General features: G+C 46.8%; 2 protein-coding genes across 4 annotated transcripts; one reads left to right on the top strand and one right to left on the bottom strand.

Annotated features, from left to right (window-relative positions):
- The first annotated feature begins 64 nt into the window (after positions 1 to 64).
- On the top strand, positions 65 to 16,913 carry GMPR2 (guanosine monophosphate reductase 2). Its single transcript, XM_056134384.1, has 11 exons — positions 65 to 229; positions 389 to 442; positions 10,827 to 10,940; positions 11,086 to 11,205; positions 13,750 to 13,833; positions 13,994 to 14,167; positions 14,980 to 15,061; positions 15,157 to 15,263; positions 15,406 to 15,448; positions 16,020 to 16,179; positions 16,358 to 16,913. The coding sequence occupies exons 2-11, from the start codon at positions 401 to 403 to the stop codon at positions 16,545 to 16,547; spliced, it is 1,116 nt and encodes a 371-aa protein (XP_055990359.1). The 5' UTR covers positions 65 to 229; positions 389 to 400; the 3' UTR covers positions 16,548 to 16,913.
- Positions 14,489 to 20,801, bottom strand: TINF2 (TERF1 interacting nuclear factor 2). Of its 3 annotated transcripts, none has more exons than XM_056134383.1 (9): positions 20,317 to 20,801; positions 20,064 to 20,168; positions 19,848 to 19,949; positions 19,642 to 19,749; positions 19,443 to 19,539; positions 18,818 to 19,280; positions 18,663 to 18,730; positions 17,810 to 17,895; positions 14,489 to 15,481 (listed from the first exon to the last, which is right to left on the bottom strand). In XM_056134383.1, the coding sequence occupies exons 1-9, from the start codon at positions 20,506 to 20,508 to the stop codon at positions 15,437 to 15,439; spliced, it is 1,266 nt and encodes a 421-aa protein (XP_055990358.1). In that variant the 5' UTR covers positions 20,509 to 20,801; the 3' UTR covers positions 14,489 to 15,436. The 3 variants fall into 3 exon arrangements, with proteins under 3 accessions (XP_055990358.1, XP_055990355.1, XP_055990356.1); XM_056134380.1 differs by lacking the exon at positions 14,489 to 15,481 and adding an exon at positions 17,467 to 17,679; XM_056134381.1 differs by lacking the exon at positions 14,489 to 15,481 and adding an exon at positions 17,467 to 17,681 and having other exon boundaries at positions 17,824 to 17,895.
- Between the last annotated feature and the right edge of the window lie 3,985 nt (positions 20,802 to 24,786).

The following is a 24,786-nucleotide window of genomic DNA, read 5'->3' as shown; positions in this document are numbered from 1 at the left end:
GCACTCTGGGAGTTGTAGTTTCCTGCTCATCGGTTCTAACGGTAACCTGAGTGTGTGGACTCTGTTACCCAGAAGGCCCTGCTGAAGTCGGAATTCCTTGGTAAATGATCTCGCAGGCTTTAGCGGAATCTGTTGGCGTGGCCCACAAGGCTCAGCGGGGCTGCACGAGGCTCGTTGCTAAGTAAGTGTGAACTTCGGTCAACGGCCACCTGGGCGATAGCGACAGGAAGTGAGTACCCCTCTTCCGGAAGCTAGTTATGGAATCTTCCTCATTCCTTCGCCTCCTCCGCCAAATCAGCCTCTCTCATACCCTGCATTGCGCTTTTCTCTGGCGGGGAGAACGGTGACAAACGGGATAAGACTCCATCCCAATTCTTCTCTTCAACAGATAGTACCTGGTATGGAGACATCCAGGGAAATCGCAACCGTGCAGGAATCAGAGGTGACAGTCTACAGGGACCATGCTTCAATCTCTGACCTGACTTTCCAAAACATTTTTGAAGTAACATTGCATTATAGCGTTATAAATGGCAAGTGTGCAACGTTGGAAATGGACATGTGTATATACTAACCTTAAATTACCTTTAGAAATCAATTCTAGGGTGGTGAGATGGCTCAAGGGCTGGCGCACCTGCTTTGCATGTAGGAGCCTTGGGTTCCATCCCGGGCACTCCATGGACCCCTGAGCACTGCCTGGGAACAAATTTCCAATACGTAGGAGTTGATCCCCAGAACAGAAGTCTTAATTCTAAACTTGGCTGTCTAGAATGCCTGCAACTGTTCAAAATCTTTTATCCAATTTATTCACCTTCCCTCTTGGTGACTATGGTCATAATATACTATAGTTGCTCTATAATCTAAAAGGAACCCCCTCACTACCACTTGTTTTCTCTGTGAACCACATACAGTTGAAATCATAGGCATTTGCCTTCGTCCATATGGCGTATTTTAACGGGCACAGCACCTTCTAGGTCCATGCATGTTGTAAATAGCAGGATTTCAATTTTTTTTTTTTTTGCAGTGCCTGAGGATTGAACCCAGGGCCTCACACATCCCAGGCAAGGCAAATGCTCTTTGTCACTGAACCACTTTCCTGAGTCTCATCTTTACTAGCTCATTCGATGTCTAGATGTCCATTGTGTACATCTTCCTTCCTCATCTTCCTTATTATTATCTGCATTTGCACATACCTTGTTTCCAGTTCTTGGCTGGAAATTGTCACTATTATTGTCTATTATTGTCACTGTTATTGTCACTAGCTGGACAATGAACATCTATCCTTTATTTGTTTGGGGGCCACACCTGGCAATGTTCAGGGCTTACTCTTGCAATGTGCTCGTACATCATGACTGGTGGTGCTCACAGTATTATTCCAGGTGCTGGATATAGAACCCAGGTTGGCTACATGCAAGTCAAGCACCCTGCAAGCTGTATTCTCTCTCTCGACTCATATTGCCTTTTGAATTAGTGTTTATCTGTTTTTAGGTACATGCCCATTAAGTGGAATATCTGGATTATATATAATGTCTGCTTTTGTTTCACGGTCACAGTCACGGTCCTCCTGTTATTCATCGATTTGCTTGAGCAGGCACCAGTAACGTCTCCATCGTGAGGCTTGTTACTGTGTTTGGCATATTAAATACATCACGGGTAGCTTGCCAGGCTTTGCCATGTGGGCGAGATACTCTCCGTAGCTTGCTGGGCTCTCCAAAAGGGGCAGAGGAATCGAACCCAGGTCGGCCTGGCTGGCTGTGCACAAGGCAGACGCCCTACTGCTGTGCTATCGCTCCAGTCCTGCTTTTGTTTATCTTTTTTTTTTTTTCTCTTTTTTTGGGTCAGCCATGGCAATGCTCAGGAGTTACTCCTGGCTCTGCATTCAAGAATCACTCCTGGCGGTGCTTGGGGAACCATATTTGATTTTGAAGATTGAAACTGGGTCAGCCGCTTGCAAGGCAAATGCTCTACCTGCAGTACTATTGATCCAGCCCAATTATGTAATTAAAAAAATTTTTTTGAGCCACACCCGGTAGTACTTGGGTGAGGGATGGGCAGGAGCTGCTTCCAGTGGTGCTTTGGAGGCCACGCTATACTGAGGACCAAAAATGAGCCTCCTGTATGCACAGTATGCATTTAGCCTCTAGAGTTTTCTCTCCGATTTACCTTTGTTTTTTTAGGCCACACCCAATGATGATCAGGAATTATTCTTGCTACATTTTTGGGGCCACTTGCTGTGGTGCTCTATGGAACATGTGGTACAGGAATAGAACCTGTGCTCCAGCATGAAAAACAGATCCTTAAATCCTTAGAGCTCCCTAGCCTCTGCTTTTCCTTTTCTTCTTCTTCTTCTTATTATTTTTGCTTTTTTTCTTTTTGCGTTTTGGTTCACACCCAGCAATGTTTAGGGGTTATTCCTGGCTCTGTACTCAGGAATTTCTTCTGGCGATGCTTGAGGGACCATATGGGATGCCGGGGATTGAACCCGAGTCAGCCGCTTACAAGGCAAACGCCCTACCCACTGTACTAGCACTCCAGCTCCTACTTTTTTCTTTTTAAAGGAATTTTTATACTGCTTTCCATAATGGCTACAGCAGTATACATTCCTTTCAGCAGTATGTTAGAGTTCTTTCCTTCCCATCCACTCCAACACTTGTTGCCTCTTTTTTTCTCTTTTATTTCTTTTTGTTTTTTACTTTATATTTATTTTTTGGCTACACCCAGAAATGCTAAGAGCTTTCTCTGCTTTTGTGCTTGGGGATCACTCCTGACAGTGCTTGGGGGACCATATGGGGGACTGGGAATCGAACTCACATCAGCCGTGTGCTTGGCAAGCACCCTACCTGTTGTACTATCTCTCTGGCCCCTTGGTGAATTTTATACGGTTTTATTCTATATTCTGTTTGATCCTATTTTCTCTTTATATTTTGGGGGTCACTCCTGATCAGTGCTAAAGGAATCCACTCCCAGTGATACTCTGTTGATTGGACCAAGAGATTGAGTAGGGCCCAAGATGCAATGCTTCTCAGACTATGAAGTATTGGAAATCACCAGTACCACTCCCCAGCAGTGTTTGAGGAGCCGCCCTCTGGTAATACTGTGTGGCTTTCTTGTTAGAGTGTCTGTGGTGCCAGGGTCAGGCACGTGCAAGTCATGCACCCTAACCCCTGTACCATCTCCCCATCCCTTTTATTTTCTTTTGGATAATAGCTATTCTCACAAGTGTGAGTTGATGACTCACATTCGTTTTAATTTGCATTTTCCTAATATTGTGAGAGGTAATAAACATCTTTCCATGCTGCAGTGATGAAAATCTTTCAGGTGCCTGTTGGTTATCAGTGTTATCTTTGGAGAAGTACCAAGAGGTGTTTAGGTCTACTTCCCATTTTTTAATCTGTTGCTGCTTATTTGTTGAGTATTATGTTGTGTGTGTGTCTGTGTGTGTGTGTTTTGTGAAACAAGATAGTTTTTATTGAATGAAACTTACTTAGAAAAATGTGAGGGGAGAGAAAGAGAGGAAGGACACATTCAAGAGAAGTACACAGGCATCTCCAAAGTGGAAAACGCCAAGCAAGCAAAGATACTTAGACACAGCAAGGGAGATTCATGTTTAAGGGAAAACATGGGCTTGAAGTGCATGCCAAGTTTTATGAGTTCTTTAAAAGTATTAAATATTTTTATTTGTGTTTTTTTGGGGGGCCACACACTCTGAGGCTTCTCATGGCTCTGTGACTGTGTGCTGGGGACTTGTTTCCAGCAGTGCTTGGGGACCATGGGGTGCTGGGGATGGAGCCTGAGCCTCTTGCAGGCAAAGCATGTGCTGTGAGGGCTCTCTCCAGCTCAGACTTTTAAATATTAACTGCTTTTCCGTTAATATTCAAAATACATGTATGACGTGCAAATATCCTCTTCCATTCAGAATGGTGTCTTTTTGATTCCTTTCTGCATTCTTTCTGCTTTTCGGTGTTACTGTTTATTTTTGCTTTTATTTTTCTTGCTTTTGGAGTTGAGTCCCCAAACACATCTCCTCAGCCAATGTCAAGAAGCATTTGTCATGTATTTCTTATGTATTTTACAATTTTAGGTCTTATATTCAAGTCTTTGATTCATTTACAATCAACTATTATGTATGGAATGACTGTTTAGTTTCATTATTTTGCGTGTAGTACTCCAGTTTTCCCATTAATTGAAAAGACTCTGTGGCCGGAGGGATAGTAGAGAGGGTAAGATGCTTACCTTGCACATGGCTGACATGGCGGAACAGGGTTCGATCCCCAGCAGCCCACCTGGTCCCCTAAGCCTGCCCAGGGAGTGAGCCTTGTGCTTAGAACCTGAAGTAAGCCCAGAGCACTGCTGGGTGTAGCCCCAAACACTACCCTCCCTCTCCATAAAAAAAAAAAGTTATACAAAAAGACTTGCTCCATTGTATGCACTTGAATCCTTTGTTACAAATTACCAATTCCTTTTGTAGTTCTATAAGTTCTAAATACAGTTTATAATTTTTGTTGCATTATTGTGAAGCAAATTATTGGGATTTTTATAAATGTCACTGAATCTGTATGTTTCTTTAATATAACCATTTAAATTAATGCTTTTAATCCATAAATACAGAACTCCTTTGGGTCTGTCTCCTTGTGTCTTTCATTTCTTTCAGTGTCTTATGGTTTTTGTGTATAGATCTTTATTGCATCAGGGGCCGGAGAGAGCTCCAAGTGCTGAGTACATGATTTGCATGCAGGAGGTTTAGGTTCAATCCTGGCACTACATGGGTCCCTTAGTATCATAAGAAGTGACCCCTAAGCACAGAACATGTAATAGCCCCCAAGCATCACCAGGTACATCCAAAATATCATTTCTCAAATATTAAGATTTTGTTTTGTTTTAGGGCCACACCTAGCAGTACTCGGGACTTACTGCTGACTCTGTGCTCATGGTGTGCTCAGGGGACCATATGCAGTGCCAAAGGACTGACTCTGAGTTGGCCTGAATGCAAGGCAACTCTACCCGCTGTACTATTGCTCCAGCCCTCCACTATATTCTTTTTAAAAGACTTCAGTTATAGGGTCGGAGAGATTGTACAGCAAGTAAGGAGGCACTTACCTTGTGTGTAGCAAAACAGAGTCTGATCCCCAGTGCCACATATGATCCCTTAAGCCTCACCGGAAGTGATCACTGGAAGTGAGCAGAGAGCCAAAACGAAGCCCTGAGCACAACAAGTTATGACTCATCTCCCCCAAATAAAAATTACATTTATTTTCTATGCTATTTAAAATTTGGGAGTATAACTTTATATTTCAATGTAAGTATAGGTATATATACTTAAATACTTATATTGTATAATATACATGCTAATAGACTTGTGTATGTGCTTATATATGTTGAATATATTAAAGGAATATATCATGTATATATAAGTATATACTTATATTGAAACATGTAGGTAGGTATGGTACCTACCACCAGTCATACACATTGATTCTCTCTATCCCTCCTTCCCCTACTCCTACTCATTGGTAGCCAGCACATTTTTTTTTATGGAATCACTGTGAGATACAGTTACAAAGCTTTCATGATTGAGTTTCAGTCATACAGTGCTCAAACACCCACCCTCCACTAGTGCGTGTTTCCACCACCAATGTCCCCATTATCCCTCCTGCCATCCCCACCCCATCCCACCCCATGCCTTTGTGGAAAGAACCTTCCTTCTTATTCTTTCTCTACTTAAGGCATCTTCAGTGCAGATACTGAGAGGCCATCATATTTGGTCCTTAATCTACATTCAGCACCTATCTCCCATCCCGAGTGATCTCTCCAACCATCATGGACTTAATGGTCCCTTCTCCATCCTAACTTCCTTCTTCCCAGCACATGAGGCAAGCTTCCAAAACGTGGAGTGATCCTCCTGGCCCTTGTCTCTACTGTCCTTGGGTGTTAGTCTGATATTATGTTATCTTATATTCCACAATTGAGTGTAGTCATTCTATTCTGTCCCTTTCTTTCCGACTCATTTCACTTAGTATGATACTCTCCATGTCCATCTACTTATAAGCAAATTTCATGACTTCATCTTTTCTACAGCTGCATAGTAGATGTGTAGTTTGTACCATTATGTAGATGTACCATAGTTTCCTTAACCAGTCGTCTGTTCTTGGGCACTTGGGTTGTTTCCAGATTCTACTGTGAACAGTGCACAAGCACATTTTTTATAGACTTGAGTTGTTGTTTTGCTCTAAAGTTAGTTCTTTTTGATGCAGTTGTAAATGGTTTCTATTTTTTTGATGCAGTTTTTATGAATTTTCTACAATGTATTTTTGTATATTAATTTTTTAGCCTGCCAGTTTAGTTTTTGGTTTGGTGGCCACTCCAGCAGCACTCAGGGGCTACTCCCGGCTTTGTGCTTGGGGGTTGCTCATGACAGTATTAGAGAGATTGTTGGGTACCAGGACCAATCCATGGTTCTAGCAGGCAGATTTTGTAATCAGTCTATTGTACTGTCGTCCAGCCCTTGTTTTTTTACACAGCTTTTTGTTGGAGCCTTTGAGACATTTTCATGTTTTGTCATCTGTAGATAATGATATTCCATCATTTCCTCTCAAACGTGGCTCTTGTCCAGTTGCTCTCCCTAGGACTTCCAACACAGGTGGTGGTTAAATGATCAAAGTGGATATTCTTGTCTGATGTTGGCTGTGGGTTTGTGAGATATGGCTGTTGTTCAGGTACATTCCTTTATGCCAGTTTTGAGTTTGGTTTTTGTTTTTTTTAATCATGAAAGGATGATGTATCTTTCTTGTAAATGCTTTTTTTTTTCCTTTTTAGATATCTATTGAGATAATCCTTTATGTTTGTTTGCTTTTTGTTTTTGTTGTGGGGCCCCTGGCGATGCTCAGGGGTGTTTATTCCTGGCTCTGCACTCAGGAATTAACTCCTGGTGGGTTTAGAAGGGAATAGAACCTGGGTTAGCCATGTGCAAGGCAAGCACCCTTACCCTCTGTACTATCTCTCCAGCTCTATAATCATATATTTTTATTTCTGGGTTGGGGTTTTTTTTTTAGAGGGGGCACACCCAGCAGTGTTCAGGGCTTACTCTTGGCTCTGTGTTTCAGGGATCTCTTTAGGTGACTCAGGCAACTAAATGGGGTTCTGGGGATCTAATTGGCTGCATGAACAGCAAAAACCCTACCTGCTGGAGCCCCTATAACTGTTCTTTTTTTTTTTTTGAAGTGCTGATGTTTTTTTGTGGGGAAGCTCCTCTCAGATGGTGCTCAGGAAACCCAGGGACTCCTCCTGGCATTTCTCAGTTGGACTGGTGGACCTGTTCAAGGGCCCGGGGATGCTGAGGATGCTGAGGATATCCTGCTCAAGGGCATCCAGAGTTACACCTGATGATGCTTAGAGGCCTTCAGGGATGCACCTGGTGATGTTTGGGGACCTACAAGGCTGCATCTGGTGTTGCTTGGAAGAACAGCATGTGGTCAGGAATTAAATCATGGCTGGCTGCAAGCCAGAGATGTACCTTTGCTCCTTTACAATCTCTCTGGCCTCACAGATTTTTTTTTTTTTTGGTATATCTTGTGGTGCTCAGGAGTGACCCTGGCAGTGCTTGGTGAACTCTGTGGTGCTGGGGTTGTGAATCTAGGTGGGCTGCAAGAAAGACCAACACTTTAATCCCTATACTAGCTCTCTGGCCTCTCCAGTGATTTTTTTAAAAATTGTTTTTTGGACCATATCTGGCTGTGCTCAGAGTCTACTCCTGGCTCTGTGCTTGAGAATCACTCCTGGCAATGCTCGGGGGACAGTATGGGGTACCGGGGACCAAACCCCGGTCAGCCGCATGCAAGGCAAGTGCCTTATCTGCTATACTGTCACTATAGCCTCTCCAGTGATTTTTTGTGTGTGTGTGTGGGGCAACACCTGGTGGTGCTCTACCACTTGAGTATCTCCCTGGCTCAGTCTTCTTCTTCTTCTTTTTTTTTTTTTTTGCGTCACACCTGGTGATGCACAGGGGTTCTCCCGGCTCTGCACTCAAGAATTACCCCTGGCGGTGCTCAGGGGACCATATGGGATGCTGAGCATCGAACCCGGGTCAGCCGTGTGCAAGACAGACGCCCTACCTGCTGTGTTATTGCTCCAGCCCCCCCGGCTCAGTCTTGTGATTCTTGTCCTTCCTTTTGCTGATGAGATGTGTCATTGTGTATGATGAAATAGTCATGGGTTTTTGGAATAAATGCCACATGATGATAACACATGATTTTTGTTTTTTGGTGGTGCTTAGGGGACCATGTGGTGGTAGGAGTTGAACCTGAACTTCCCTTAAGCACAACGTGTGCTCAGCCCTTTAATCGTGCTCTTTCTCTCTCTCTCTCTCCACCCCCACCTGCCCCGTGTTACCAGTGTTCTAGTTCAGGAGTGCTTCTACCCTCTTGCTCACCACCAGAGTGCTAGGATCCCTCCACCATTAATCCAAAGTCCCTTACCTCCACCCTCCCTTTTCAATTTTATAGAGGAATCAGAGAAAAATAGGTATTACTTTTTCTGTGACACTTTGGTGGGCGGTTTGGAAAAAGAGTGCATTGAATAAGGCACTTGCCTTGCATGTGGCTGACCTGGGTTCAGTCCCTGACGCCACATTTGGTCTCGAGTACCACCAGGAGTGATCCCCGAGCACAGAGCCAAGTGTAAGCCCTAAGCACCTTGGTGTCAACTAGAGCAATCACTCAATGGGCTCAGTCCATGCTTTGCTTGCAGAGACCTGCATTTCATCCCCAGCACTGTTTGATCCAAAGCACTTACAGGTGCCACCCCTGAGCTGAGAGCCAGGAATAGCCGCTGAGCACTGTGGGGTCTGACCCAAAACCAAACAAAAGGTTTTGTGGCATCTTCTAGTTAAGTCACAGTTTGGGGGAACTTTTGATTAGTTTCAATGGTCTCATTTTGATGGGTCTGTTCAGGCTGTTTGTTTCTTGCTGATTCACCCTTAGGATGTTGCATTTTTCCACGCATTTGTCCATTTCTTCCAGATTGTCCATTTTGTTGTTTTATCATTGTTTACAATACTCTTTGATCCTTTGTATTTCTGTGCTCTCTTTTGTAGCTTCTCTTTGGGTTCTGAAAATTTTGGTGTTTCCTCTTCTCTGTGGTTAAAGATTTATCTGTTCTGTTGTTCATTTTTTCAGAAAACCAGCTCTTAGTATTGTTGATCTTCTGATTTTGTTTTTGCTTTGGGGCCTCACCCATGGGTTCTCAGGATTTAATCCTGGCTCTAACTAAGGGATCACTCCTGCTAGACTCTGGACCGTGTATGGTGCCAGGGATTGAATCTGAGTTAGCTGCGTGCTAGGCAAGTTCCCTTCCTGCTGTATTATTACTACAGTCCCTGTTGACCTTTTGAATTGTCTTTTTTTTTACTTTTTTTTTCTTTTTGGTCACACCCAACGATGCACAGAGGTTACTCCTGGCTCTGCACTCAAGAATTACCCCTGGCAGTGCTCAGGGGACCATATGGGATGCTGGGAATCGAACCCGGGTTGACCGCGTGCAAGGCAAATGCCCTACCCGCTGTGCTATCGCTCCAGCCCCTTGAATTGTCTTTTTGATCTCCATTTTATTAATTTCTATTATAGCTGTTATTTCCTATCTTGACTTTTGGGTTTGCTTAATTTTTTCTAGTTTCTTTAGTGAAATTAATTTTTTTCTTGATTTTTCTTGTTTCCTCATTCTTATAAATTTCTTCATAGGGCTACACTTCCTGCATGCCATAGGTTCTCACGAGTTGTCATTTTCATTAATTTCAAGATATACATTTTTTCCTCTTTTTGGTTTGGTTTCTGGACCACACCTGGTGGTGATCAGGGCTTACCCTTGACTGTGCTCAGGGATCCCTCCTGGCAGGCTTGGGCTACCATATGAGGTGCCAGTATTTGAACCCTGGTCAGCTGTGTGCAAGGCAAACACCCTACCCTTTGTACACTCTCTCTAGCTGGTCTGTTTTGGTTTTTTGTTTTGTTTTGTTTTTTGTCATCTTGGGTCACACCTGACAATGCTCAGGGGTTACTCCTGGCTCTGCATTCAGGAATTACACCTGGCGGTGCTCAGGGGACTTTATGGGATGTCAAGGATCGAACCCAGGTCAGCCACATGCAAGGCAAATGCCCTACACACTGTACTATCGCTCCAGTCCCTCGAGTTATTTTTATTTTCCTTTTCTTTTTTAAACAAAAACGTGATTTTTTTTTTTGTCTTTACTTTTGATCTTGTTGACCTGATAGTTTCTATAGTGTTGATTATTCACCATCAGCTTGTGGTATCTGCCCCCCTGCATGTTTTTTTGTATGTTTTTTTTTTTGTTGATTTATGAACTGAAAAGATGTTTGAAAAGATTTCAGGTATTCATAAACTTACTGAGAAGTTTGTCCTGTGCCATAACATATTCTCTATCTTTAGAGTGTTCTGCGAGCAGTTGGAAGGAATGTGTACACTTTTTTTTTATGGGGAAATTGCCTATAATTAAATCATCTAATTTTTATCTTCTCAATTGTTTTGTTTTGGGACGACACCCAGTAGTGCTCAGGGCTTCTTACTTTGTGTTAAGGGATCACTCCTAGAGTAGCTGGGGTGGGGGGTGGTGACCATATGTGGTGCCAGGGATTGAACCTGTGTCCGCTTCCTGCAAGGTGATCTACACACTGTACTATCTCACCAACCCTTGCCCTTTCAAACTTTAAGCCAGGAGAGAGTTAAGTCCTGCCACCAACCCTAAAAGGGCCATTCAATTAAAGACTAAGAGAAGACTGGTTCCAGTTCCACTCCTCATTTTTCCTCCCTTCTGCCTTCAGATTCCCTGTTGCCCCTTGGCTCCCAGCATGCCTCACATTGACAACGACATCAAACTGGACTTTAAAGATGTCCTATTGAGGCCCAAGCGCAGCACCCTGAAGTCACGAAGTGAGGTGAGTCTGCTGCTCACTCTGGTGGCTCTTTCTTGACTCAAGCTTCTGCTGGGCAGGACTGAGCAATATTCCTGGCTTTTGCCCTCATGTAGTATGTATATCGTGGATGAATGTTTGTTCATATCTGCACTGTTCATATCTGCAGGTGGATCTCACAAGATCCTTTTCATTTCGCAACTCAAAACAGATGTATACTGGGATCCCAGTTATTGCTGCCAATATGGACACTGTAGGAACCTTTGAGATGGCCAAGGCTCTCTGTAAGGTAGGATTTCATTCATGCCCTTTCCTCAGTGAAGGTCATTCTGGGGCTGGTTGAAGAGATGTCTGCATCCTCACCTCTATCCCAGGTCAGTACTCTCGCAGTGAACATGCAAGCAAGAAGGCCTCTTTAACTTCTCAGTTCAAAGGCCATCTGTGAAAGTGAATTCAGAGTTAGACTTTGTTTTCATTTTTTCTAATATATAAACATAAATTTCCCTTTTCTTCTGTCCAGCAATTTACACACCCTGCCAGCATTTCAATACACAGCCTGCTCACCCCCTCCACGTCACTCACGTCCCTCCCCTTACAGTCCCATGCAGAACACAGTGCACTCACTATTTTAATCCAGAAACTGTAGATTGACACTCAAAAAATTTCAAATTCAAAGATCCTAGAAAGAAGCTTGTTAAAATTTTATTTTTCACCTTAAAAAAAAAATCTTCCTCTAAGTCCTCGGTTCCTGGGAGTTCTTGGGGCATGCCCAAATGGAACATTCTTACATACAGGCTATTCTCTTTCACACTGGAAAATGCTGCTCCTGTCTGTAATAGTACCCGCTTCTCTACCTGTAGCTCAGAAGGTACTCTGAGAATAAATCCACTCTTCTGATTAATCCATGTAGCCCTGCTTGATGGAGTCTGCTACTGCTTGTGACTGTTAGCCTTAAGGACTTCATTTTCCTTTTCGATTGCTGTAAGTCTTTGTGGAATTTCTGATGTTGACAGTTATGCAGTTGTGGTAGCGTTGCTGCTGTCATTCACTGTCTGCTTAGGGATTCTGCTGTTGTGTGCTTGCCCTGTCCAGTGGCATTGGGGAAGGGAGCGTCTTTAGCATTAACAGACATGCTATAATATAAGGACCTTGTCATGATGCTTTATGTTAAGAATGAATTTTCACTCAGTACTGCTGATGAGTACTAAAGAAATCAGATTTTAGATATGGAGCCAAGTCTCACAATGCTAATTAAAAGGTTGGATGTGTGAAGCATCTTCTTCTTGATCTCTGACTTGCTATATAATTGGATGTGCTCATCATGCCACACTGTGCTGATGTATCTCCCAGGTCAGCCAACCTCCTAGAGTGGTTTTTCTTTGTCAGCATAGTGAGAGCAGACTGTTGCTGAGAGAGAATTCAGTGCCAGCTTTTGCTAATAGTATGAATGAAGGTGATCTGAGTAGAGCAGTAGCACTTCCATCCTGCTAGCTAATGGCTTCCCTGATTTCATGTCAATTTTAAGGCTTGTGCTAGCTCAGTCAAGTGCCCTCATTTGTTTGCATGTCTGCACTTTTTTGGGGGGGAAGTGGAGTCACCCCAGCAGTGCTAGTGAGGACCAATAGCCACTCCAGTGATACTGGCCCTGCTTTACTGGCCTGACAGTTTGGTAGTCGGTCCAGCAGTGCTAGTGGGTATCAGGGCCACCCCAGCAGTGCTCTGAGGCCACCAGAGCTACACAGTGGTACTCCAGCGTCATTTGGTGTGAGGGATTGAACTTGGGGCCCTGAGCATGCCAGGCATGTGCTTTAGTCTTTGAATAGCTAAAGGGGTCTCTGGGACCCCTTGCATGTCTGCACTTTGTATTATGTTTCTTTGAGGTAATTCCTGGAAGTGCTTAGGCGACCACGTGGGGATCAAATCTAGGCCTCCTGCATGCAAGTCATGAGCACCAGCTATCTCCCTTGCCCCAATGTCTGCACTTTTATTTGGCTGGGGCTGGAGGGGTTGGTAGTGCTCAGTGGCTAGTCCTGCCTCTGCTCAGGAGTGACAGTGACCCCTGGCCGTGCTCGGGGGACCATATGTGGTGCTGGGATGAAACTGAAGTGTTGAGATGCAAAGCAAGCACCTTAGCCCTGCACTATCTCTTTGGCCTATGTCTGCACTTCCAAAGCAGCAGCATTCACAGTACGTTTGGAATGCTTTTCTCAAAGTATCAGGTTATTGGTTGCAGTTTGCTGAGCCTGGGAAAACAGGCCTGAAGAATCATTATATCCTTGAACTTAGCTGAATGAAAAACTTCTCAGATTAGTTCTATTTGAAGAAAATTTGTCCTTTACTCCCATGGAAGTGGAGGACTGGAGTAGCACTTTATTCTATTAATCTTAAGGCTTCATTACTTTTTGTGTGTGAGCATTTAAACTGAATTACTGCTCACAAAATGAGCCAGAAGTTACCTCCAAAATTAGTACCATGCAAGGGGCCATAGCAAGTGCTGATTCAACTGGCCGATATTGGCTCTGACCTCTTGAATGTCTTCTTACACCCTTGTTCCCAGCAGCAGCTTGTCCTTTTCACCTGAGGACAGGTGAACCCAATCTGAGGACTTCAGAGAGAGTGTTGGATAAGTTTTAGCATGTGATACAAAGCCCAGTAGGATTTGTAGGGAGAATTATTGGTTTAACTCCAAGTTCCAGCTCAACCACTGATTTCTTCAGTGCCCTTTCCAAGTTTTACCCTTTTCTCCCTAAGATGGAAGAGGGAGAAAATCTATTTCTAGAAAATCTATTTCCAGTAAAGGGGGATCTAGTAAAGGACTCTTTCTTCTCCCTAGTTCTCCCTCTTCACTGCTGTCCATAAACACTACAACCTTGACCAGTGGAAAGAGTTTGCTGGCCAGAATCCTGACTGTTTGGAGGTAACAATGGGCCTACCCTGACCTCTTCCTTATACCAGGAACCTTTTGTTTGCTCCCTGGGGACCAGTGCTTCTCTCCCATTGACTGCTCATCAGGTCATCTATAATATGCCATAGATTTTCTAATGCCTCCTATGCCAATGACCCTGTTGATCCCACAGCATCTGGCTGCCAGCTCAGGTACAGGCTCTTCTGACTTTGAACAGCTGGAACAGATACTGGAAGCTATCCCGCAGGTGAAATACATCTGCCTGGATGTAGCCAATGGTTACTCTGAACACTTTGTTGAGTTTGTAAAGGATGTGCGGAAGCGCTTCCCGGAACACACCATCATGGTATGTTGGTTAACCTGTAACTGATCTAGTTCTTCTTCCACTTTTAGGCCACTTTTAATTATAATTTTTTTTTAATCAGTTCATCTCTCTGCTGCGTTAGGACTTTTAGTTCACTTAAGTATGTCACTGAGTGATTCTCCACAGTTTCATACAGAAATGTTTATTTCTTGGTTATTATAGTTAACCACCTCTGCCCCTTGATTCATACTTTGTAAATGCTGCATCCCCAACATCAGTCAGGAAACCATGACAGAACTGTGTGTTGGACAGACCTGGGATACATACATATATGCCCACTGAAACGGATATGCAAAAAAGGATCACATGAAATAGCATTTTATTATAAGCTTAGTGGAATGATGAAATGGCTCATTCTCTTCACAGCATTGAGGGTTATCTCTGTTTTGTACATCAAAAGCAAACACGGCTTTATTTGTTTTTCATTAGCATACATTACCCTGTCTTCCCATTCCCCTGCGCCAGAGGTTTCATGACATAACAGCTTAAATACTGGAAGTGTCTGCATCTCCTGGCAGGGAGAGGGAAATACACTTACTGTAAATCAGATTTGCGCAGAGTTGGGCTCCTGCCTAACCTTAGGGCACCACCCTAAGATATACCACCTCTAGCTGGGAAGCTGAATCTCCAAGTGGCTAGTGTGAAAGCCTGCAGAGGGCCCAGTAGAGGGCACCCACGTATCCTTCTTTGTAATACTGCTGGAGTGTTTCAGTCCACTCATGTTATTTATAAGAGTACGCAACCCCCCATCTACATCTGCCACTAAGAATGCTGTTCTGACGACTCTGTCTCAGGCAGGAAACGTGGTAACAGGAGAGATGGTGGAAGAACTCATTCTCTCAGGGGCTGACATCATCAAAGTAGGAATTGGACCAGGTAAACTGGTTCCTGGGGGTGGGGGTGGGGGGGACACTGTGCTCTTTTTGGGGCACACACACGCATGCAGAGTACTTTACTGTCTTTCTTCTCAGGTTCCGTGTGTACCACCCGGAAGAAAACTGGGGTGGGCTATCCACAGCTCAGTGCAGTGATGGAGTGTGCAGATGCCGCTCACGGCCTCAAAGGCCACATCATTTCAGTAAGGCTCAGGGCAGGGCACTGTAGGGCCTGGGGTGCAGGGGATGGAGGCTGCTGTAGAGTGGGTCAGCTGTGAGGCCGGCCATTGCTAACCGGGCTTAGCAAACCCATGCTGTATCTTCACAGTCCTCCTTACTTTGCAGGATGGAGGCTGCTGCTGTCCCGGGGATGTGGCTAAGGCTTTTGGTAAGGATGTTGCAGGGACACAGAAACAGGCTCCTACAGAAGAGGAAGAGTCACCTATGAGGGTGTAGGACCAGGCTAGCAAAGACTCAGCAAAACTTTTCCCTAACATGTGTTCCTAAAACCCGTGGTGTCTTGGACAAGCTAAGGGGCAGTCCTAAGACACTGCTCTAGGCCATACAAGTGTGGTCCAGGACCATCAGTACCTGCCCCTGGACTGCAGGACCCCATGGAGATGCCCAGGCCCCACCCCCCACTCATGACCTACAAGATCCTGCTCTGGGGATGGGGGCACCATCTGCACTTTGCCCAGCTCCCTACAAGGTCCTGGATCACACTGAAGTTGGGGACTTGGGGAAACTTAAGTGAGTTTTGTGGTCACAGTTAAGACAAGAAGGCAAAAGCAGCAAAGTGGATAGAGCAGAGCAGTGGCCTGGGTGGTGGACTGTGGGCCAGCTTAGGAAACAAAATGAAGGGTAGATGGCCCCATATCAGGACTTGAAATTTGCTTGCTCCTGAGTGTGATTATGAGGCACCTGGACCAGATTTGTCTCTTCCCCCTCAATGCTGGCAGGGGCTGGTGCTGACTTCGTTATGCTGGGTGGCATGCTAGCCGGACACAGTGAGTCAGGTGGCGAGCTCATTGAGAGGGACGGGAAGAAGTTCAAGCTCTTCTATGGCATGAGTTCTGAGCTGGCCATGAAGAAATACGCTGGGGGTGTGGCCGAGTACAGGTATGTGTGGCAGCCCGGGAGTGGAAGGGTCTTGGGAAGTCTTGAGTAGGTAGGGTGTCTGCTGGGAAATGGATGGTACAGTTCTTGAGAGAAAAACAGACAGCTAGGGCTTAATGCAGGAAATGGCAGACTTAAGGAATCCTGCAAGGAAAGCTAAAAGAGTCTTTCCTCCTCCAAGGGCCTCTGAGGGAAAGACGGTGGAGGTGCCCTTTAAGGGGCCTGTGGAACACACCATCCGGGACATCCTTGGGGGCATCCGCTCCACCTGCACCTACGTGGGAGCAGCGAAGCTCAGGGAGCTCAGCCGCAGAACCACCTTCATCCGTGTCACTCAGCAAGTGAATCCAATCTTCAGTGAAGAGAGCTAGACTTGGACTCTCCCTGCCCACCCATGGCACCAGCACCCTACCACAGGGCCCCCTGAATGGACCCTTCACTGGTCCCAGCAACTACTTATTACTTTGTGATTTCCTGGCCTCTCATGAGGGGTTCCTGAAGTTATTCTGTCCTCCAAGTGCCCAGGGCCACAAACACGAAGCAAGACAGGCTAAGACAACAAAGTTGGCCAAACAGGAACCTGGGGAGCCAGCATCCGGAAGATTCAAAGGAAAAAAAGGGTTTTCTCTGACCTTGGTCTGGAAGAGGTAGGCTTTTAGAATCATGTTTTATTAAGTAGATAGGCTCTTTGAGGACATGTTCACACACCGAGTCCCTCAATAAAGAGAAATCCCAATGACTAATGATCGTAGGGCTGTTCTGTACTCGGCAGGCATCTGGATGCTGCAGCAAGCAGTCGACACTGGTGAGAGTGAGGTGAGTTTTCCCCATTCTCATACCAGCCCCAGGGTAGTACCAGAATATGCAAAAAAAGTTCTGGCCTCCAACACAGAACTGGTTTGCAGAACTACCAAAGATGTTTCTCTCGCAGACCTTTAGCCCTGGTAACCCTCCAGGCATATTGAAACAGCACTTTTCAAGGAAAGGGGAAAAAAAATGGGCTAGAGTGTTATGTACAGTGGTTAGGGCATTTGACTTGCACGTGACCAATCAGGGTTCAGTCCCTGGCATACTATATGGTTTCCCAAGTACTACGAGGAGTGAGTCCTGAGTGCAGAACCAGGAATAACCCCTAAGAGTTGCTGAGGAGGACCAAAGAACCAAAAAGAAAAAAAAAAAAGTAATGGGATTTTTCCAGCCCTGGAGAGACCAATACTATTTCTAAGGACTGATCTGTCCTGATTGAGAAAAGCCTTAATTCCCCCTTTCTCACACCAAGACCATTTTTTTTAATAGATCAAAATTTAATTACCAAGCATTACAGTCAGGTTAACTTGATTCTCCCTAACTTGTACAGAATTAAGGAAAAAGGAGACAGGTAAAAGTTCAGGGGGCATTCCCTTCTATCATAGGTGTCTAGGATCATGGGAAAGGTGGGAGGTATTCACAGAAGGTAGGGATCAGGGTGTCAAACTTTGTCCTCTGATAGTTTTCCAGACACTCCTGCAGAGAAGGATTAGGGAGAGCCTATCATCACCTGAAACCTTTCTTTAAGCTGGCACATCCTGAAACAGGTGGGTTTCACTTTTACTCTGCCCAGGACCTTCCCCATCTTCTCTTCCTTCCTACTCACCTTTCCTTGGCTGTTTTCTTCCTCTTCAGAGTCCAAAACCAGGTCCCCTATGGTAATGGAAGAGCTGCATGCAGGTGAAGGACACGCTATAGGAGAAAATTGCATGTCACATGAGTTTTTCTGTTTATTCTGGGGGGGCCACACCCGGTCTTGCTTAAGGGCTTTCTCTTGGCAGGATCTGGGTACTATATGTGGTACCCAGAGGTCAATCCTGGATCAGCTGCATGTGGTTTAAGTGTCCTATTCACGATACTCTGTGCCAAAGGATACTTTTTATTTTGGGGCCACACCGGATGATACTCAGGGCTTATTCCTGCTCTGCACTCAATGATCATTCCTGGAGATGCCTAGGAAACCATATAGGGTGCCAGGGATTGAACCTGGCTCTGTAATGTACAAGGCAAGTACACAGTACTAGCACTCTGGCAGCATCAAACAACTTTTGTTTTGGGTTACACCCAGAGGTACTCAAGGCTTATTCCTAGCTGTGCTCAGGGATCAATTCTGGCAGGCTCAAGGGACCATATGGGGTACCACGGATCAGACCTGGGTCAGCCATGATGAAGGCAAACGCCATATCTGTTACACTATCACTGGCCCTGTGACTTTTCTTAAAGATTCATTTTTATTTATTCTGGTGTTTGGACCGCATGTGGGATTAATTCCAGGCTCAGTGCTTGGGATTCATCTTCCGGAGGTGTTCAGGGCACCATCTGGTGTCAGGGCTTGAACCCAGGCCTCCAACACACAGACACATAACACTCTCTGGCCAATGAGCTATCTCTCTAGCCCAAACTATAAGTCCTCATGAGTCCCTAAGAGATAAGCTGTCTGACCCACTACAGATACCCACCTGGTGTCTCGGCCCTAGGTGGTGATATTGACAGTGTTGGGGTACCCAAGGGACAAGCCAAGCAGTTCCTGAGGTGGAAGCAAGCAGAGAAGACAGGGTGAAGGGAGAGCAGGCTAGGAACGTGCTGTTGGTGAGAACAACTCCGTCCCACTCACTCTTTCTGTTCGGAGGTAAACGGGTCAACTAGGTTCTCCTTCAGGGCCCTTTCCCCTGGGGTCTGGGATGGATTCTGAGACTTCTCAGTGGGGCCGGCTCTCATGCACCCAGCACCTGCTGGATCTGCCCCATACTCCTCAAGTCGTTCCTGCAAGTTCTTGGGTTTAGATAGGATGTGGCTTGTGCCTATATTCCTAAAGGGGAGCAGCATGACTGTGGGGCGTGCCTTTTGGCCTCCCCTTCTGGGAGCCCATCGTGAATGAATTCTTCGTCGGCCTAGAGGGGCCAGATTGAAGTGGTGGCCAGCCAGAGGCTCTGGGTGCTTCCTTGAGACTGGGCCCTGCGGATGGAGTGGGCTGGACATGGCTTTTGGCAGAGGACTGTTGAGTGCTGATCTTCGTTGTGGAGGAGGACTCTGCTCCGTGGACTCTATTGTGTTCCAAGAATCAGTATCAGAGCACTCTGAAAAAGGAAAGTGAAGCTCCTGATCAAGAGAACAAACAGTAGCAGATGAATTCAGCCCCATTTCTTTCATCTCCGACCCATAAGCATTCCAGCGGGCTGTCTCAAAAGGCATGAGGGTCCGCACCCCACTCCCAAATTCCTAATTTTCCGTCTTGGTACCTAAACGTGGCCACCCCATGTCCATTGCATATTGGGTCAAGGCAGAAGACAAAGTTATAGAAATTCCAGGCTGTATCCAACTGAATGTGTCCTGAAGCTGTAGGCAGGGAGAGGGAGGGAGTGATTAAGAAACAAGAAAAAACAGCCCTGATGCCACCACCCCGCACTCCTCCCTTCTGCCTGTCACCCCCAACACCACCTGCTGTGCCTGCAGTGGCGGCAGTGCTTTCTCCAGCTGACACAGGTATTCAAAAAGTAGCTTTTCCATGGCTGCCAGGAAAGGTTCTCCATACTCCTGTTCCAGTTCCTTTTCAAGAGGGAAAAGAAGCAAGTAAGAAAGAACTCAAGAGAATTGAAGAACTCGAGAAAAGTTCACCCTGGAACTTCAAGGCCAGCCGGTCTCACCTGCAGCTTGTAAGACAAATCCACTGGAGCCTCCGTGAGCTGCTTCACCTGCTGGCGAAAAGTTTGCTCTGCCTCTGCCATCTTCCTCAGATCCTGCTTTGTCTGTGAAGAGTAAGAAAACCGGAAGTTAGGGACACCATGATCCAGAGGACCGGAGGAGCAGCAGCTCTGTCACGCCAAGTTTTTGGGGGGGGACGGGGGGTCGTGATTACTCACAGCTTTTGGGTCCCGCACCACAGGTTCACACTCGGGGAAATGGCGATGCAGGGCATTAAGAACTTGCGCCCAGGGCCGGTCCAGCTGGATCAGCTCCACCACCATCTGCGAAGTCGGACTGGGTTCAGAATCTTCACATTGTCATTTTCCAGTGGCTCCCACCCGCAAGCGGCCAGTCCTTATCAGAGCTTCCCCGCATCCCATCCCATCCTTTCCCCCCTCTTCGTTTTCCAGGTTCTAACTGCTTCAGTACCTTGGCCTTTAGACCCATGCACAGGCGTGCATGGTGCCGGTAACGAACCAAGCCAGGGGCGGCTGCGCGCAGAGACTGCAGAAACTCTAAGACTCGCGGAAAGTGCTCCACGCAGCGTCCGCGCACCACGTGCCAGCTGGCCGCGGCGCCGAAGCGCAAAGCCGCCGAGTCGGCGCCCGGGGGCGTGGCCATGGCGTGTGGGCCCCGCCCCGGGGCGGTACCTCGGGGGGTGCTAACCTCCTTCGGGAGACTTTCCGAGAGGTCCTAGGGGCGGGGCTTCCGGTGGCCCTCCGCGGCGCGGCTTTTCTGTCAGCGCGCCGAAGATCTCGAGGTCCGCTCCAACGCCCTTCCAGGGGGCTGCCAGGATTCTGAGGGTGACCTAGTTCGGGCCAAAGCCTGAGTGAGTAAGCCGGCCGACAATGACAGCCCCGGGGCGCGCTGCTTTGAACGCCACCGCTACCTCCCAGCCTGAGGGTCCTCTGACTTCCGGCTGCGCGACCAGCTTCCTGCCCGGAAAAGGCGGTAACGGAGAGCCAATGGGCTGCCGGCCCTGATGGGCGGGCCCTGACGGCGCGTCACAAGGCCCCGCCCCGGCGGATCCGGCGCCGCCCCCTCGGCCTGTCCGCGCTGCCGCGGTAGCGGCGGCCTCTGCGGGGCGGGGGTAGCTCAGCGGCCGGCGGCGGCCTCCCGGGCCTATGGCGAGGCCCCGCTCTTGTCTCCTCAAAGGTTCGCCTTCGCTGTCTGGGTGTACCGACCTGCACCGCGGTGCCTTCCCCGGCCCCAGCCCGGGAAGCCCTTTCCCGTGCCACGCTTCCGCTGAGAATTGCGCCACCTCCTCGTCCGAGCAAGAGAGGGCGCCCGCCGGCTAAAGAGGAGACGCCGAATTCGCGGGCCCCTCTGCTCTCCCGCTCGGAGCCCATAGTGGGCAGTGCTGGAGCCCTGGCGCCCACCTGCCAGAGAGATCTTCGTGGCTTTCCCTCCAGTCAGCCCCTCGCGTCGCTCACAGCTTGGCGGCTTGTGCGCTCGTCCGTCCGTCTTCCCGTCGCCCGGGGCACAAACCTGCCTCACGGTCGTTGTGGCCTTGTGGGCCGCAGTGGTCCCCTGCCCGGTTGATGCTCATCGCCCTCCCCAGTGTCACCCACGATGGCGGTTTGCGTTTATTTCGAGTGTGCGAGGAAGGTTGGGATGTCTGGACCACACCCACGGGTGCACGGGAGTCACCCCAGCAATAGGAGGGATCGTGTGCGGTACCTGGGACAGAGCCAGGGTGTTGTACCCCCAATGCGATCTCTCCCCGGCAGAGGTGCTAGGGCACAGCCTCCCAGATTAGAAGTACAGGAGGTTTTTTTCTCCTTTCTTTCTAGTCTCACCCTTCTCCCGAGACGGCTTCCTTTCATTGAACTGCTTTCCATCCATCTCGTGGTCTTTCTAGAAATCTCTGTCCTACGCCTCATCCTACCCCCCCCCCACTCCTGAAAGACCCCCCTGGACACACAGGTCGGGTTTGGGGGGCGTTTGTCCCTGTAGTGTGCAGGGGGATCACCCCGGCTTCCAGCCAGTCTGGTTTCAGAAGACACGGCCCATGCTGTCTTCCAGTTTATCTCTGTGTGGGATTCTATCTGTGAAGTGCCTGCCTGTCACCCCTCAACCAGGGCCGCAGCTGCCACAACTACATGCAAGACAAGTGCCACCCCTCTTGCACTCTCTCTCCTGCTGCTGGTGTGAGGTTTTATATTTACCTGGCTAGGAGTGAGGCCATCTTTATAGTTTGGTGTAGCAATAGGTTAGTTTAGGGACTAGAATACCTCTGGAGTCATTATTCTCTATTTTCTTTGGGGTTCTCTAGAGATGTAACTAAGGTGTGAGACATGCAGATGGTTCCATTACATTCCTCTGTTACCAGATATTCTCTCTTTTTTTTCCCTTTTGGGTCATACCTGACGATGCTCAGGGGTTACTCCTGGCAGTGGTCAGGGGACCATATGAGATGCTGGGAATCGAGCCCGGGTTGGTTGAATGCAAGGGAAACACCCTACCCACTGTGCTATCACTCCAGCCCCAACCAGATATTCTCTTAATGTGGCAAGAGATGGAGGTGAAGGGGAAGTATCCTTTTGTCCTAAGATTAGGTCTCAGTCTGTGTCTGTGATTTTGATGTTTCCTCATGCTTAATTCCATTTCTATACTGCCCCATCCTCGAAGGCAGCACAAGAAGGCTAGAACAGACTGAGATCAGTTAGGATCTGGTTAATAACAAAAACAAAACACACACTTTCTCCTGAGAGCACACCTGGTTAAGAATAGAATGCTCTGGATGTATTTCAGCAGCAGCTTTCCTCTTTTTTTTTTTTTTTTGTGCTTTTTGGGTTACACCCGGTGATGCACAGGGGTTACTCCTGGCTCATGCACTCAGGAATTACTCCTGGCAGTGCTTGGGGGACCATATTGGATGCTGGGAAGAACAAAGTAGTTTTTCTCTGCTCTTTCATTGAACTACTAGAGCTCCCAAAGGTAAAACTCAAAAATGTGGGGGTCCCCTAGAACTGAATTTTTAAAAATTAGGGGATAGAGATAATATAGGGGTAAGGCCCTTATCTTTCATATAGTTGACCTCAGTTAAATTCCTGACATCACAGATGTTCCCCCAATCCTTTTTAGGATTGACTCCTGAGCATAGAGCCAGGTGTAAGCCCTGAGCACTGCTGAGTGTCAATTGCAAAAGTCTTTTTTTTAAGTGTGTGTGGTGCCAGGAATTGAATTCAGGGCCTCACATATGCAAGGCAAGTGCTCTACTGCTGAACTCTATCCTTTGCCCCATGGTTGATTTTTAAAATTACACGTTTAGGGGCTGGACCGATAGCATAGCGGGTAGGGCGTTTGCCTTGCACGCAGCCAACATGACCGACACAGGTTCGATTCCCAGCACCCCATATGGTCCCCCGAGCATTGCCAGGAGCAATTCCTGAGTGCATGAGCCAGGAGTAACCCCTGAGCATCGCCGGGTGTGACCCAAAAACCAAAAAAATAAATAAATAAATAAAATAAAATTACACGTTTATTAATAGGAAATAAAATTTTACAGTGATTGTGAAAGTTTCAGAAAATTGAGAAAAAGTAATTACTACTATATAATATCTTATTAACCCCTGCATTTTTGTTTTGGGATCATACTCAGACATGCTCAGGGAGACTACTGGTTTTGGGGTTCTTCATGGAAGTGAACTAGGTACTATGTAGTGCCAGAGATCAAACTCAAGCTTTCTGCATGCTTGAGAAAGTAGGAGTAATTCTTGAGTGCAGAATCAGGAGTAACCCCTGAGCATTGCTGGGTGTGACTCAAAAAGCCAAAAAACAAACCAAAAAACCCACATCTCTTTCCACCAGTCTGAGATAGAATAAAGGCAGTGAGGTCAGACCTCAGCCTATTCTAATTCTACGCAGGACTGTCAGTTTCAGAAAAATCACCTAACCCCTGTTATCTCTATAGAGGTGGTAGAACAATGCAGCTTACCTTGTGAGCTGCTTCTGAATGTGACAAGTAATGGAAACAGATCAGCACCTACACTCTTGTAAATGTGAAGCCAAGTTCCTTTACATATTATTGTCCCTATCCCCTTCCCTTCTTTGTTATTATTGTGATAACAGGGTTGCTCACATGTCTGATTGTGGTGTTCACTAGGGGCCACATACTCTGCCACAGTGCTCACTGAGATTCTCCTTTTGTTACAGTGCTTGCACAAGTTTGTTGGGGTTCACATGCTTGGTAGAGGCTCACAGTTATGTTGTACTAGCTGGAGGTGCAATGCTCACACATGTTGCACTGAGGTTTAACTTCTTAGCGGTCTCGAGAGGGGGGCTTGCACCCCTTTTGGTGCTCAGACACACTGGCTATAGTACGGCAGACGGTGGGTTGCTTGCTGCACCAGTGATCATAATGGAACAGCAGCACTGCCAGGATCACCGCTGGTACATATGAAACACTGGGGACTTGGACTCATGACCACTTAGAAGACCTTCTCTAAATCACTGCACTGTTCCTCTAGTTCCTTTTTGTGCTTCCATTTTCAAAGAATATTTAATGCTGTAGAAAAATTCTCACTGGAGGTGACAGGGATGGGGGGCATGGGGAGGTAGTAGATGAAACACAGTGTTACTGTTCTTTTCCATATCATCGGGCGATTGGGGGATCACAGTTGTACTCCACAATTTTTATTTTCTACACAGAATATGTGCTGTTTGCATAAATATTTGGAGACAAAGATATTTGAAAATAAGTGTTGTTTCTGCTGCTCAGTGCTCTGTACCCCTTTTCCACCTCAAACGCATACCTACAAACACAGTCCTCCCCCACAGGAGCTGCCATAGAAAGTGCAGCCCAACTCACCCAGAGGGCTTCCAACCTCTTTGAGCCATGGAAGCACCCTGGGGTGAGGGGCAGCTGACCAGGTAAATAGACAGTGGTCTGCCACT

The sequence above is a fragment of the Sorex fumeus genome, unplaced genomic scaffold (assembly GCF_029834395.1).
Source record: "Sorex fumeus unplaced genomic scaffold, SorFum_2.1 ptg000098l, whole genome shotgun sequence".
NCBI classification, from domain to species: domain Eukaryota; kingdom Metazoa; phylum Chordata; class Mammalia; order Eulipotyphla; family Soricidae; genus Sorex; species Sorex fumeus.
Note: the sequence above shows the minus strand (reverse complement) of the source record. Positions and strands in the feature narration are given on the sequence as shown.

Excerpts from the sequence above, each read along its gene's own strand:
- GMPR2 (XM_056134384.1), top strand. The coding sequence starts at position 401 with ATGGAGACATCCAGGGAAATCGCAACCGTGCAGGAATCAGAG. Across the intron at positions 443-10,826 it reads CAACCGTGCAGGAATCAGAG|ATTCCCTGTTGCCCCTTGGC; the intron begins GTGACAGTCTAC and ends TTCTGCCTTCAG. Across the intron at positions 15,062-15,156 it reads CAAAGTAGGAATTGGACCAG|GTTCCGTGTGTACCACCCGG; the intron begins GTAAACTGGTTC and ends CTTTCTTCTCAG.
- TINF2 (XM_056134380.1), bottom strand. The coding sequence starts at position 20,508 with ATGGCCACGCCCCCGGGCGCCGACTCGGCGGCTTTGCGCTTCGGCGCC. Across the intron at positions 20,169-20,316 it reads GCATGGGTCTAAAGGCCAAG|ATGGTGGTGGAGCTGATCCA; the intron begins GTACTGAAGCAG and ends CCGACTTCGCAG. Across the intron at positions 19,950-20,063 it reads TGGTGCGGGACCCAAAAGCT|ACAAAGCAGGATCTGAGGAA; the intron begins GTGAGTAATCAC and ends TACTCTTCACAG.